Source organism: Abramis brama, assembly GCF_963993115.1.
Source record: "Abramis brama genome assembly, chromosome: 3".
Taxonomy (NCBI): domain Eukaryota; kingdom Metazoa; phylum Chordata; class Actinopteri; order Cypriniformes; family Leuciscidae; genus Abramis; species Abramis brama.
Window position 1 is genome coordinate 43,883,798 of NC_139965.1, and position 15,196 is coordinate 43,898,993.

At 39.1% G+C, this 15,196-nt stretch overlaps 1 protein-coding gene across 1 annotated transcript in view; it reads right to left on the reverse strand.

The window, feature by feature from the left end:
- Positions 1-6,591: 6,591 nt before the first annotated feature.
- LOC311079575 (B-cell scaffold protein with ankyrin repeats-like) overlaps positions 6,592-15,196 on the reverse strand; it is a 108,787-nt gene continuing 100,182 nt past the window's right edge. The window contains exons 12-16 of the mRNA XM_084109129.1: positions 11,612-11,675; positions 11,202-11,231; positions 7,544-7,623; positions 7,391-7,425; positions 6,592-7,218 (exon numbers count right to left, since the gene is read on the reverse strand). Coding sequence (XP_083965255.1) covers positions 7,393-7,425; positions 7,544-7,623; positions 11,202-11,231; positions 11,612-11,675 — 207 coding nt within the window. The 3' untranslated portion in view covers positions 6,592-7,218; positions 7,391-7,392. The remainder of the gene's footprint in view (positions 7,219-7,390; positions 7,426-7,543; positions 7,624-11,201; positions 11,232-11,611; positions 11,676-15,196) is intronic.

Below are 15,196 nucleotides of genomic sequence, written 5' to 3' on the forward strand. Positions count from 1 at the left end.
AAACTTACTTAAAGGGGTGGTATAATGCCCTTTTCACAAGATGTAAATTAAGTCTCTGATGTCCCCAGAGTGTGTATGTGAAGTTTTAGCTCAAAATACCCCACAGATATTTGTATATAGCATGTTAAAACTGTCACTTTTTGAGGGTGAGCAAAAACGCACCGTTTTTGTGTCTGTCCCTTTAAATGCAAATGTGCTGCTGCTCCTGGCACAGGGGGTGGAGCTTCAACAACTCATGTCCTCTTACCTCACACACACATGCACTGAAAATTTCAAAAACTTTTAGCCTTTTATGTTCAAACCGGACAAAGATGGAGAGACTCAAGAAGAAGTGACAACATGTAGAATGCAACAGGACATTTTTGAATGGTTAGTTTGTGAATTTATGTAGCTTATGTGTAGTTATCTCCTAGTCATTGATTAGCATATTCTGTCATGATAATCTATAAATCGTGTTCAGGGGGCGGGGTTTATGTAAATTCTATGGTTGGTGATGTCACTAACCCGGGAGGAATGTGGTGTAGTCCCTACCAGCCGTTTGTTGTAGTCCTTAAAAAGCAATTTCTTTAAAAGAAAATATCTCCCTTTGCTTTGAACTTTGAGCGTTGTTACTTTGCAGATGTTGTTTATGCCCAAACAGCAATATTACACACTAACTAAAGTTAAGAAAGTGAAATCATAATCACCCCTTTAAGCTAAACAATGACTAGTATTTTTTGCATTAATTTCTTATTATCATTGTAAAGCTGCTTTGAAACAATCTGTTTTGTAAAAAGCGCTATATAAATCAAAGTGACTTGACTTGACTAAACATTTGATATTAATTACTACCATACTTCAGATGTACTTCAGACACAATAGTTGTCTTAGATGTATTACATCGAATTTGATTGGCCAAGTGGTGATCAGAAAGCGTTGATACAGTCCAACAAAACTGGAACTTTTTTCCCTGTTTGTATTAATTTGTCTGCATTTGTGCACATTCCAGACAGACTGTCAGTCTGTGGATTAGTTGATGAGGATAGTTTAGTTTAGGAGCAAAATGAAGCAACTAACAATTTTATGTCTAAAAAACAAAAGCTATAAGCTACACTTTGTAACTTTTGTCCCTCTGGCAGTAAAACTGCATGTGTTTCGCGGAAGAACAGTGTTTTGGTTGTGCTTCGGCTCTGCTGCTCCTCTGTACGAATGAATGTAGTTTGAGGCAGTGTATACATGGTGCACACTGTACACATTATCTGAGTGGATGGAAAAAAATAATGTTTTATTTTTGTTTTGTTTGTTTGTTTTCACAACAGGGGATTCACTGGAGGTTTGCTGTTTTGAATGATCCCTGGTTATTTTTTTCTCATTGTCTCAAACTTTCACCTTCACGCTAACCACAGCCGGAGATGCTTTTCTTTGTGTATGAATATGATGTGACACGAACCTACCAATGACAAATGTATGCTTTTTCCCATGAAATTAGTCACCACAGCTCTAAAATTGAATCATTATTATAGTGAAGACATGGTTTGATAGATTTTTTTAACTCTCTAATTAATAACATTTTGTTATTTTTTCATTAACAAAAAAAGTTATGATATATGGTCTGAATATCAGCAAGACAGTGTTATTTAGAAAAACAACATTCTTGCTTAATTCTACTTAATGTTTTTCATTAGCACTTTTTTTGTTATACTGGTTGAAACTCTTTTCACATCCTGATAGCAATCAATAATATAAGTGGTATAAATATTAAATATATATTAAAATGAGACAAAGAGATAATTTAACATCGCCTCTTGTGACACTTTGCAGACTCTGCTCTGGCTGTGCACGCTCATGTGATTTGAGAGGGTGTGAGCTTTTGCTTTCAAAACTAGCTTGCTATTGCTAGCCTCTACAAAACTGCACACCCTAAGATTAGTCTGGAGCACCTTGACATTTGGCTAGGGTAAGCTCTCTTGGAAAGAGTATAAATATTACAAAGCCAAGTAAACTTTCAGTCTACATTCATTGCATGCAGAACTTCAGCATCCACAAGGTCTGGAAATGGTCCAAGCATTTATTAAATATAAATATGTTCTGCAATCAGCCCTTTCATGCTTTACAGTATTTGTTCAATCACTAAAACTCTTATAAAAACATACTAAATCAACCCTCCCCCAACATACCACAGCCCTTCATGAGGACATCAAGCAGTCAAAACATCCTTGCAAAAACACAACCATCAGCTTCAAAGACTCAACTCCCTCTTAGAAGAAGCGGACCGCAAATAAAAGATAAAGCCTTTAGCCATCCCTTTTTATCATCGTAGCCTTTGATTCAATCTGTGAGTGACTTTGGTGGGGAACGCAAGTCACCGGGCTTCCATAGAGATAGTCTTCTCGCTTCGCCTCAGCGGAAGTGACCTTTTTAGGGGCTGCTTAAAAATGCAGAGCCGCTGACCTGCGGCGGAATTACTGCATCCCTGTGGCCGCGGACAGCTTGGCCTCGCCTGGGCGCTGCTGCACAAAGGCCCTGCATTGGGGAACAGTGCTGCTAATCTACCCAAAGCTCCAGCACAGGGGCTTTCAGCCACAGACTCAAGGGTACAGCCACACTCCAGGGGTCTCTTTTGGCCCCTGATCAGACAGGCGAGGGGTCGGCAGGGGCTGTGCTGTCCTGTGTACCTTTGCCCTTGCACCAGATGCTGTTTTGCCCTTCAGGGAATGGAGTAGCTCTGGAAGGGGGCACCAAAACACCATAACCAAGGCGAGAGGAGATGGAGGATTGAAACGTTCCGCTGGGGGGCGGATGACATTTTAGAAAGTGCTTGCGAGGGACTTACTGAATTATAGTCCCTGCTTCTCCTGTGCCTGCGAAAGGTTTACAAAAGGAAGCACAGGCAGAGATTAAAAGCCCAGCTGGAACACCAAGGGGAAAGGTTGAGGGATTAAATCACAACAGAATTCTGTTCAGAACTACTTCTATCTCCAGAATATGTAAATTGATGGTTATCTTGTTTTTCTTCTTTAGCCAGATATCATTTTTAAAGTAAGAGAGACAGTTGTGCCCAGCTGTATTTGAACATCCGGGTTTTCCAGTATCTCTCTAAACACATTCAGCCACAGCGATTTCTTGATTTCTCCTCTTTTATGCTTGATTAATGCTGTCTTTATTTTGCCAAGTGTAAGACGTATGCACCTCTAGTTTACTTTAAAAAAGGTGATTTGCAGGTCTTTTACATAACAAATGACTAGGCACTTAATAACTTAGCAGCAGTGGTGTAGTCTACGTGATACGCAGGTATACGCCGTATACCCACTAGAAAAGGCCAAGGATTTCCGTATACCCACTTAAAAAATCGTGAGGATACGTAACAACTTCGTTTTGTGTCAGAACTTTCACACTTTCATTCATAAATTCACCCCGTCTGTGTTTGCGAAGCGACACCGAATCGCGGAATCCAGTCACAAATGGAGCTTGCTAAGCAGAACGTCATCACGGAATTTGGCTATTTTTTAATGAATAAATCAAAAGTAGGGATATGATATGGACTAGTGTCTGTGAATATTAAAGTTAAAAGAGACTGCAATTGTTCTACGCGTCTCTGGGAATGAGCGCTCTATGTGTGCTCCACTACGCACACACACACACACACACACTGAAGCACGCGTGACTCACGCTCGTGGTGTTTTCAGCGTTTCACTGTATTGAGACATGATGTAGGATAGGATACACATGTGCACTTTCATCGCAGAGCTGCTATGAGAGTCAATGCACGAGAATTTCACCATTTAATTTGACAAAACTATCGTCATTCATTCGTTTCATATAGCCTACACATAGAAACTGTAATGTCTTCAAAACAACCTGTCAAAATAAAAGTTCGGTATAACTTGAAGAAATTATAACAGAAATATATTACTATTGCACAGTAGAGTATACTTCAAGTAGGCCTAATAATAATAATAATAATAATAATAATAATAATAATAGTTTATTAAAACACACAGAAACTCAAATGTCTACAACCCACCAAAATAAAAGTTTGGTCTAACTCAAAGAAATTAGAAAGAAATTGCACAGTAAAATGATTTTTAAAATAATAATAATAATAAAATCTATTAAAACGTTATTTTAAGGGAATATCACACAATTTTTCATACATGTTATAATTTAAACAGTAAACTTGCCAAAACAATAAATTTGTATTTGTGCCTATAATTTTTTTTTTTTTTAAATTGTCAGCTGATAAAACCTGTGCTTCAGGGACCATATTCATATAACATCTAAGGCTAAATGTAGCTCTTAACTGGCTAAATTAGATGGTGATTAACACTAAACAGTAGAAAATCAGTCCAGTCTCCCCAGCTGTAAATGTCATTGGCTGTTAAAGTCTTGTGTTGCTTATAATAAATTGACATGTTGATAACACCTAATACTTCATAATGCTCTCAATTTCATGTCGATGCATATATGCATTAGTGAGTGTGGTGGTGCTTATGGGGTGACGCTCTGGGATGGGTGAGTATGAGGCGGTATATTACAGTATACTCACTACAAAAAACTAGACTACACCACTGCTTAGCAGTAATAACAAGCCCATTGTGGGAGTTTGTAAATATCAAATATGTGATACGCATTGCATTAAAATGACAAGTGAAAAGTTGGGTCAGTGCCTCATGCTTGATGATTTTCTCCTGCCAGTATTTCAGAAAAGTATTTTGTTAAACATTTGTTGAGGTGCAGTCAGCACTAACACTCTCAGAGGACACCTGGCTCTTGTATTTGCTGATTGGCAATCACTCCATGCATTGTCCTTAGCATTACAAACACTCAGCATTAAGAGGGCAAGCCATTAGCAACATGTTAATGAAGAGTGCCATTTACACTAATAAGAGCTGCGTGGTGACTGTGAGAATCAGTGCAAGGTTTGTGGCTCATTTAAAGCCAGGTTTAACTCTGAAAACATATTTCCATGCGACTCATTTCAATTCATTTCAGTTAATGTCAAACACTTCGGCATTGCTTCAGGCTGCTCATGGATGTGCTGGTGAGCATAAAGGCAGAATGGGGGGCTGGGGGTGGGGGGATCCTGCTGTGGTGGACTCCATTTAACGGCCTGGTTCTTCCCAGACAGGAACCCCAAATCAAAGCTCTTCTTATCAACCGGAGGTACCCCGACAGCGACCTTGGCCCTTGTTGAGGAGGGTCACGTACTGTACACATGCAGGGGGATTATGGGATGAGAGAATGCCACTGGCTGTGAAATTGCCTGATTTTTATTAGGGTGCAAAGGGGAAGCAGCTGTGTATAATTCTTGGTATTAATCCCAGGGACAGGGACTAGAATGCATTTTTGTGTGCAATTGTGTTTTCGTAGACCCGTGGGCTTCTGTTATGAAAAAAAAAACAAAACAAAAAAAAACTGTGGGAACTATAATTTTACATATCTGCGCAAGTGATTTTTTACCTCAGAAATTTGAAAAGGTTAGTTCAAATAAACTAAAATCCAATGAAATCATAAATTATAAAAAATGTATATGGCTGATATATGGCAGAGGTATGGTCTGGGTTTACAATTGGTTTTGCAGTCGACTGTGTGCCTCAGCTGGGTTGGATCTCTATCAGTTTGTGGTATTATGAGAGTATTGTTGGTGCATTTGAATCCTAATCCTGCCCTTCACTCCCCCTGATAAAGCTCTATACTTCAGGGAAGACTTAATCCTTTGTGTTGGGTTTATCATTTCTCTTCCAGCTTGAGAAAAGTGAGAGCTCCTGATGTTAATTTCCATAAGAGGCCAAGGACTAGCGATATAAATGATCATATTTATTTTGGCAACTAACAGTCGTGATTAGATGCTGCCGATTGATATTTCTCTTGCATGTGAACTGAATGAGATCTAACATGTCAGAACGTCATACAAGATGGAGGGCTTGAGTGCTTCCCTATCCTGTTCAGGCTGGTGCTGCTTCTTTTATACTGGACTGAACACTCTCATAGTTGAAAAAGGAATGTCGAAGCTTGATCCAGCCCAGGATCAGAAAGCCCATCTCTTTCCCAGAGCAGCAGGTGACAGGCAAACACACGGCACAAATGCCACCAAGGCTGCAGGAGCCGAATCATCTCTGGAGGCAGAAATGGCTCATCCAAGCACTGCAGAGCAGTAAGGCTTTAATACATATTATTCACAAAGAGCATGATTGATAATGCAAATGTGTCCAGCTGCTAGGGTTGGCAGGCAGAGCGGGTTAGCAGCACCGCTCCCGGGGTTTTGCCTCAAATCGCAGATCCGCATTAGATCGTGTCCCCTGACACAGAAGTGGCGTGTGGGAAGACCTCACTTCTGTAGATGCTTTCTCCCAGACGCTTGTTTGTGTCCTTACTTACAATCAGTGATCCGTATGGTACTGAGAGGTCCACTGGGACAATGGGATGTGCAATGACTTTGTTTTTGTCTATCAAAATACCCGTCAATACAACATGAGAAATCTGCGTAAACCAGAAATCCGATCGCCATGCTTAGTAGCACAGCACCCCCTTAGGACCAGAACATGCAATGTAACTAAAAATATCATTAAAACCATGAAACAGAAAACATTAAAAAGACATCCTTATCAAATTATAGTAGAATCTCAGGTTGAATGTTCTTTATTGGATATAAATAATACATTTGACAACATTTTAAAGAAATGATAAATGTATTGTCCAAATAATATTGAGTAAACAGTGGTGGTGAAGGCTACAAAAAGATCTTTATATAAAAAAAATTACAACTACTAAAGTCTTCAGAAATCAATCCCAGTTCATGTTATGAAGCATTAAGTAAAATATAAACAAAAAAACAAAACAAATAGTGGGATAGTAAAATAGTGAATAGTGGGATATGACTAAGTATGACTATTTGATTTTTCTATTGCTCTGACGGACTGGATACTAACCAACCTGATCTCATGATCTCATGGGAAAACTATTTTACTTGGTGGCACTTTCATATGAATGTGTATGAGGGGATTCATATGAAAACATGATTAAAAAAAAAAAAAAAAAGGAAGCATGAAGTTCCACCCCTAACCATAACAAATTTGGTATTGTACAAATTCAAACAAATTAGCCACCACTTCGCTAAAACGTAAAATAGTTACAAATTGCTGTGATATTGTGCTAATATTACCAACAATGTATCAGTTCCTGTTTAGTGCATTTCTTCAGAGCAGCATTTCTAGTGCATTAAATCCTCAAACAGGATGACTGAAATAAGACAAAATAAATAAATTCATTAATTTGACATAAAGGTGACAACACATTGTGGCACTTACTGCATTACATGTGTGTTATGTTTTGGCTCAATCAATAACACTTACAAAATCACTGTGCATATTTTTATTTAAAGAAAATGATAAATGGTTTGTTCGTTACTTACTTTTACTGCTTGTCTGCCTTCTTGAAGAAATTTGTCTATTAAAAAATAATAGATAATATATAAGACAACTAACTGGATAAAACAATCTGCTGGCTAAGTATTATAGAATTCTTGAGGAACAGTACATGTACAAAATGTCCCTCATAAACTCACATTCTGTCCTTTAAGAGGTTTACTGTAGAACTCTGTGTCCAGTTGCTGGCTCGCTCTTCGACACTCGTTTGCAGATGCAGCTACACAGAATACACATACATACCAACGTGATCTCATGAGAATACGTGTGTATTTTTACGTAAAGTGTAGTTCTACCATACGTACATTTATTTACGTTTTATACACGCAGAAACGTATAATACTGACGTATTTACAGCACTAAAACGTATAATATTTACGTATTGACAGCAAAAAAAACAATTTATTTACGTATAAACAGCTTTACCGACTTACAAATTTGTACGTATTCCTATTTAACTTAATGCATATTAAAATCGTGGCATTAATGTTTTGACTCTATTGCATTCAATTGTCTTATCAATTAAATTTTTTGTCACATTTATTAATACAGTTTAACTGTCACATTCACCACCTTCACCGTCTGCCTTCTCTTCACTACACTTCCCAGCATCCCTCGTGTCTTCACACCTGCACTCACTCTCCCCTGAGTAATCATCATCACCTGTACCTCGTCATCTCACCCCTTTATATTCTACACTCACCCTTCAGTCATTGTCTGGCCTCGTCAATTCATGACACTCAGACTCCCCGAACACTTACCTGGTTCCTTACCTGAGACGCCATCATCCTTCATCCGTCTGCCTACCTTCATCATCGATCCTCCGTCATCACCATCTGCAAGAAAGAAAGAAAGAGACACTTTACCAATTCAGCTAAGACCATTCAAGATTATCTGTGTTACTGTTACTCACCAATTGTCTTCATCTCCGATTCATTCTGCAATTAAACCTTTAAACTTACCATCTTGTCTGTTTCATCTGTAAACCCTGACAGAAGACCAGACCAAAGATGCAGAATCTTTTGGATTCCAGAGCTAACCTATTGTCCCTATATGACACAGCCCCGTTCATCCGGTTGGTTCCTGCCGAGCCGGCATTCCAGTTCGGATCCAGAACGCAACACTACGATGATTTCTCCGGTCCCCCTTTTCCACTGCTCCCGCCCAGCCCACCCTCATCACCGCTGGTCCCGTCCAGCACAGAGCCCTCTTCACCGCTGGTCCCGTCCAGCACAAAGCCCTCTTCACCGCTGGTTCCGTCCAGTTCAAAGCCCTCTTCACAGCTGGTTCCGTCCAGCTTAAAGCCCTCTTCAACGCTGGTTCCATCCAGCAGAAAGCCCTCTTCACAGCTGGTTCCGTCCAGCTTAAAGCCCTCTTCAACGCTGGTTCCGTCCAGCAGAAAGCCCTCTTCGACGCTGGTCCCGCCCAGCCCACCCTTTTCGACGCTGGTCCCGCCCAGCCCACCCTTTTCGACGCTGGTTCCGCCCAGCACAAAGCCCTCATCGCTGGATCTGCCCAGCACAAGGCCTTCATCGCTGATCCTGTCGTCTTCGAAGCCGCCTTCGCCGCTGGTTCTGTCCAGCACAGAGCCTTCTTCACCGCTGGTCCCGTCCAGCACAGAGCCTTCTTCACCGCTGGTCCCGTCCAGCACAGAGCCTTCACCGCTGGTCCCGTCCAGCACAGAGCCTTCTCATCCTGTTTTGCCAGCTGGGTAGGTGGATCTCCATTCTTCGCCTCCAACCTCCGTGTCCAGTACTCCGCCTCAGCCCATCTGTTCATCACCGTCCCCTTGGCTCCTACCTCCTTCAGTTTCTCCGTGGCCCATCAGTACACCAGTTCCGCCAGGCTCCCTCGTCCCCCCGGATTCACCTTGGTCATTCGTCCACCTTCCCTCACCTCTGGACTTCACTCCTCTGGCTACGCCTCGTCCCTTCGTCCCCCCGGCTCTGTTGGACTCCTTGGTCCTCAGTCCCTCTGCCTTCACCGTGCCCTTCTCAGACTCCCCGAACACTTACCTGGTTCCTTACCTGAGACGCTATCATCCTTCATCCGTCTGCCTACCTTCATCATCGATCCTCCGTCATCACCATCTGCAAGAAAGAAAGAAAGAAAGAGACACTTTACCAATTCAGCTAAGACCATTCAAGATTATCTGTGTTACTGTTACTCACCAATTGTCTTCATCTCCGATTCATTCTGCAATTAAACCTTTAAACTTACCATCTTGTCTGTTTCATCTGTAAACCCTGACATTAACGTTACTCGTATAATAACGTTACTCAAATAATTTCGCTCTGTTCCTTCTGCTGCAAACTCGTTTCGGAGGATTAGCCTACATGGTGTTAAACAAGAATACACTTTAAAACCTTAAAATACCTTCTTTAATCGTTTAACCATTTTGTAATATTTGGTTTAACGTTATCTACTGTGAGACACAAAAGGCGTTTTTCTCCTATAGACCCATAATACACTAAAACACAACATAAATTCACAAAAGACATCAATTTTATTAGCTTGATGTAATCCAAATCTTTAGAATCCAAACTTTTGCAAGAAACAGATCCAAATTCAGCCCTTTATCCAGTGATCTTCATCTCCGTTTCTCAGCAGAGACCGTAAACGTCAAATCCCGCGCTCGTGGTGAATTCAAATTCAAAAATTGTGCCCGAAGCGTTACGACACGTTTTACAGCAGTGATATCAAACGCTCATTGGCTCTTGCATGCTTCGTCACAGATTGCGACATGCCGTTTTTAAGTTGGTGTACTACATTTGAAATGGAGAAGCGCGCGCCTTCACAGAGCGAACCGAAACCGGATTAACATTTTCATGGATTAATAACTTAAATTCTGCTCTGTAACGTTACCTCATACGAAACTATTATATACTGCCAGAGAGGACTGCGACACATCGTCATGTGAACGGCTTTTGGTACCGGTTTTGACATTTTCTCAATAAATAAAATATTGTGATTATACGTGTCTGTCTGTTGTTTTTCTTTATAATTGTAGTTAAGAAATTGTTAGGTTTAGGGGTAACTTAGGGGTAGGATTAGTGGCTCAAACTATTTTTGAATGCTATTGTTAATAAAACTGACATTTCCCTACACATATCTGTCCATTACGTTTTATCCTTTTAATATTGTCAATAAAATGGGTATGTTTACGTGTGGGAGTAACGTTAGGGTTAAGGGATCTTACATTTATAATCTATAAAATGGTAAAAGGGCAATTATACAGATATCTTTATGATATGAAATATTCGTAAATAGTTTACGTTTTTTAGCTGAAAAAACGTAATAATGTTACGTTTAAACGTTGCAGTTACGTCCATATTATACGTTTCAGCATGTATCCAAACGTACAAAAAAGTACGTTTTCTATATTTGAAAATTACGTATTAATACCTACGTATTAACGATGAGACCAGGCTGTACATACATACACTTAGCACCACAGGGAAACTTCTCCACCTCAGCCCTCCAATAAACTATCAGACACTTTTATCATGAGTATACAGAGCTTAGTAAGGGGTGGCTGGCTCTAGATGGTACTTTGACAGTCATATAAATCCCAAAGACACTCTTACAGAAATATATAAAAGGTAGTACGTCTTCTCAAAGACTTCCATTTTTCCCAGACACAGAGACTAAAACCCTTGTGTAAAAGCCATTCTTCTCGCTAACAGTTCCCCTGAGACACAAAAAAGCCGCATTGCCACAGATATGGAGGAGACAGATACAGAGATAAAGTAACAGCAACAAAAAAAAGTTTTCTTGCTTTCATGACAGGGCACTTACTTGGCGTGTGATGAATAATGCTGATTTTATCTGATGGAGAGAAAAGAGGCCTGTTAACTGACATATTATATATTTCCATTTCGTCTTGCTCACCCATGGTGACTTTATTTTTTCTGTCATATTCTCGCTGTAATCTTTACAGCAAGGATTATATCTCACTGATCCATGAAATGTTTTCTCTCAACTGATTGGCTCTGGCTCTATTTTGAGATTGATTCATCATTGTGCAGAATGAACAACACAAGCAGAGAAACAGTCTTTTGATGTCTATCCAAAACACCTTATAAAAACATATAAAAACACCTTTTTGTAAACTCTTGGAAGCATCAAAGAGAAATTTCTAGGGCCTTGTGTCAGACTTTGTATGAGAGATTTATCTCAAATTTATTGAACAGATGCAATAAACCTACCATAGACACTTTCATCATCCTCACTGTTGCTGATGATACTTGCCCTCAACTGCTGTATTTTCTCCTGTGGAAAACAATTAGTTGAACAGGCTTTAATATGCACTTTTTAGGAGCATACCAAGATGATTCAAACATGTATTTGTTGGTAGTTTATAGAGCATAATATATATATATAGTAAAACACTCTAGTAATCTTTATTTTATTTACAACTTTGAATTTTTTTTTTTTTTTTTTACACAATGTATGTAGTTACTGTAGTAATCACAATAACTAGGTAACCTTAACCCATCTGCTTATTTTACTCATTACTTTCTTGGGTAAGTACACTGTAAGTGCACACATTGTACTGTAAAGTAAAGTGCAAATTTTGAAGTATGTCTGCTGTGCAGGTTGGTGGGATGCACTTGTAAAAAATAACCTCTTACAGCAGTAATGATGGAGATGACTCAGGTGTGCACAACTAAAACTATAAAATCTACAGTAATTATACACTAGTATATACTAGTATAATATATAAACTATAAGTATAAATAATATTTGTGTATCAGTCCCTTTATACAGAGAATAATTGCACTTTATTTCGACATTCCACTTTAGGCATTCTACATATACAAGTATGCATTCTACTATAAGTAACTTTGCAACTACATGTCAAATAACTAATTAATTTGCTACTACATGTCAACTTACTCTCATTAGAGTATTAATAGACTGTTGGGTTAGGGTTAGTAGAATAAGTTGACATGTAGTTGCAAAGTTAGTTATAGTTAGTAAAGTAGACTATCGAAATAAAGTGTTACCCATGGTTTTTATACAGTACATTTACAGTCATTGGGCCCTATATTTTAACGATCTAAGCGCATGCAAGCGCAGGGCGCAAGTTCACTTAGGGCGTGTCCGAATCCACTTTTTCCTTAAACCAATCAGAGTCTCATCTCCCATTGCCTTTAAATGCCAGTTGCGCTGGCGCCATGGCAGATTTGCTTTTTACATGACGGAATTTGATAGTGGAAAGACCGAACGCATCTCCAGAGCGCAAACGGAACTGCTCGTGCGCGAGGTAAAAGTGCGCAAGCAGACCATCTACGGAACAAGCCGGATTCCACCATATCTTTATGTACACAATAATAATCTTTTACATTGTAATCCTTTTATTTTAAATATTTGGCATGTTTGTGTGCTGCTGTGCATCCCTGTGTGTTTAATAAGCAGAGTGTATGCCCGTTGTGGACCCGCCTATAGGCGCACATTACTAACCATTAATTGACTTTAGACAAGGTTTCAATTGGTCAATAGCCCAGTCTATTTCTGTTGCCTCAAAATAGCAGCGTGCCAACAATGCGCCAGAACACACCTCGTTTTCAGACCAGCACGCCCATGGGCGCACAAATGGGTGCAAATGCATTTGCTATTTAAACAACGCGAAAACGAAAACTGCGTCGGACTGAAACTAGCAAAAAACCCTTTTGAAAAAAACACGCTGCATTGCGTCGGGTGTAAGACAGAGCCCATAGTGTCACTGTTATGTTCAGTTAATTTCAGTTTTCATGGACTTCTAGTTTGTTTTCATTTGTCACATGTGTTCCTTTCTTTAGATTCCATGGTTACTATTATTAGTTAGGTTTAGCTGTTCACCATGTTATCGCCATGTTATAAGTTCCTATGTGTTCCCTTTGAGTTTGTCCGGTCTCTTTTCAGTTAAGTGTGTGTTTCCCGCTACCTTTTTGGATTTACACCTATTTGGATTCTTATATTAAACCTTGTATTGGAACTTTATTCGTCTTTGTCTTCATCAGTCTGCCGATGCACACTCGTTACACCTTGTATATATTACATTTGTACCTACAATATGTTGCATGATCCACTGCTGTCAGGTAGAAATATTTTTATTTCATTCTTGCCTTATGTTTTAACTTTAATAAGAAAAATGACAATAAAATTGACTTATAGTGTTTCTTCACTTACAGGTACTTTTATGTCCAAGGAGTGATTTGTATTAAAACTAAAAGATTTTTCTTTTGTCATTAAGGACTAATTAAAATTATAAGAAACTTTTTTATATATATATATATATATATATATATATATATATATATATATATATATATATATATATATATATATATACACAGTCGTGGTCAAAATTGATGGCACCCCTGATAAATATGATAAAAAATGGCTGTAAAAAATAAATCTGCATTGTTTATCCTTTTTTATCTTTCATTCAAATAATTCACAAAAATCTAACCTTTCATTGAAGTAAAAGAATTGAAATTGGGGGGTAAATCACATTATGAAATAAAAAATTTTTTCCAAAACACGCTGGCCATAATTGTTGGCACCCCTAGAATTTTTTTATGAGAAAAATATCTCTGAAGTATATTCCCATTAATATTTACCTTTTTTAGCACACCAGGGTGACTAGGAACATGAAATTGTCTAGCTATGACTTCTTGTTTCACAGGTGTTTAAATATGAGGAAACACAAAGGCCAAATTTCCTGAATCATCCATCACAATGAATAAAACCAAAGAATACAGTTCTGATGTGCAGCAAAAGATTGTTGAGCATTACAAAATAGAAAGTGGCTGTAAGAAAATATCTAAAGAATTGAAAATCCCCATTTTGACCATCAGGGCAATAATTAAGAAGTTATAATCAACTAAAGATGTTACGAATCTGCCAGGAAGAGGACGTGTGTCTATATTATCTTAATGGATAGTGAGGAGGATGGTTTGAGTGGCCAAAGACTCTCCAAGGATCACAGATGGAGAATTGCAGAGATTAGTTGAGTCTTGGGGTCAGAAAGCCTAAAAAAAATTATCATCAAACAACCCCTACATCACCACATGTTGTTTGGGAGGGTTTCAAGAAAAATCCACCTCGCTCCTCCAAGAACAAAATCCAGCATATTCAGTTGTCAGACACGACTGGATCTTCAAAAGGGACCGGATTCTGTGGTCAGATGAACCTAAAACAAAGGGCTTTTTGGCAGCAAACCCAGCAGATGTGTTTGGTGCAAACAGGGATGAAGAGTACCCCATGCCTACGGTCAAATACACTGCTGGATATTATATGTTGTGGGCCTATTTATTTGCTGGAGGTCCTGGACATCTTGTTCAGATACATGGTATTATGGATTCTAGCAAATACAAACAGATAAAAAATCAAAACCTGACGACCTCTGCTAGAAATCTTATACTGGGCCGTGGTTGGATCTTCCATCAGGACAACGGTCCAAAACAAACATCAGAATCAACACAAAAATGGATAACTGAGCACAAAATGAAGCTTCTGCCATGACCGTCCCAGTTCCCTGACCTGATGAGTGGAGTGAACTGAACAGAAGAAGCACCAACATGGATCTGGGAATCTGAAGGATCTGGAGAGATTCCGTATGGAGGAATGGTCTCTGATCTCTTGTCAGGTGTTCTCCAAACTCATCAGGCATTATAGAAGAAAACTCAGATCTGTTATCTTGGCAAAAGGAGGTTGCAAAAAGTATTTAATAACAGGGTGCCAACAATTATGGCCAACGTGTTTTGGAGAAAAAAACATTTATTTTATAATGTGATTTACCCCCC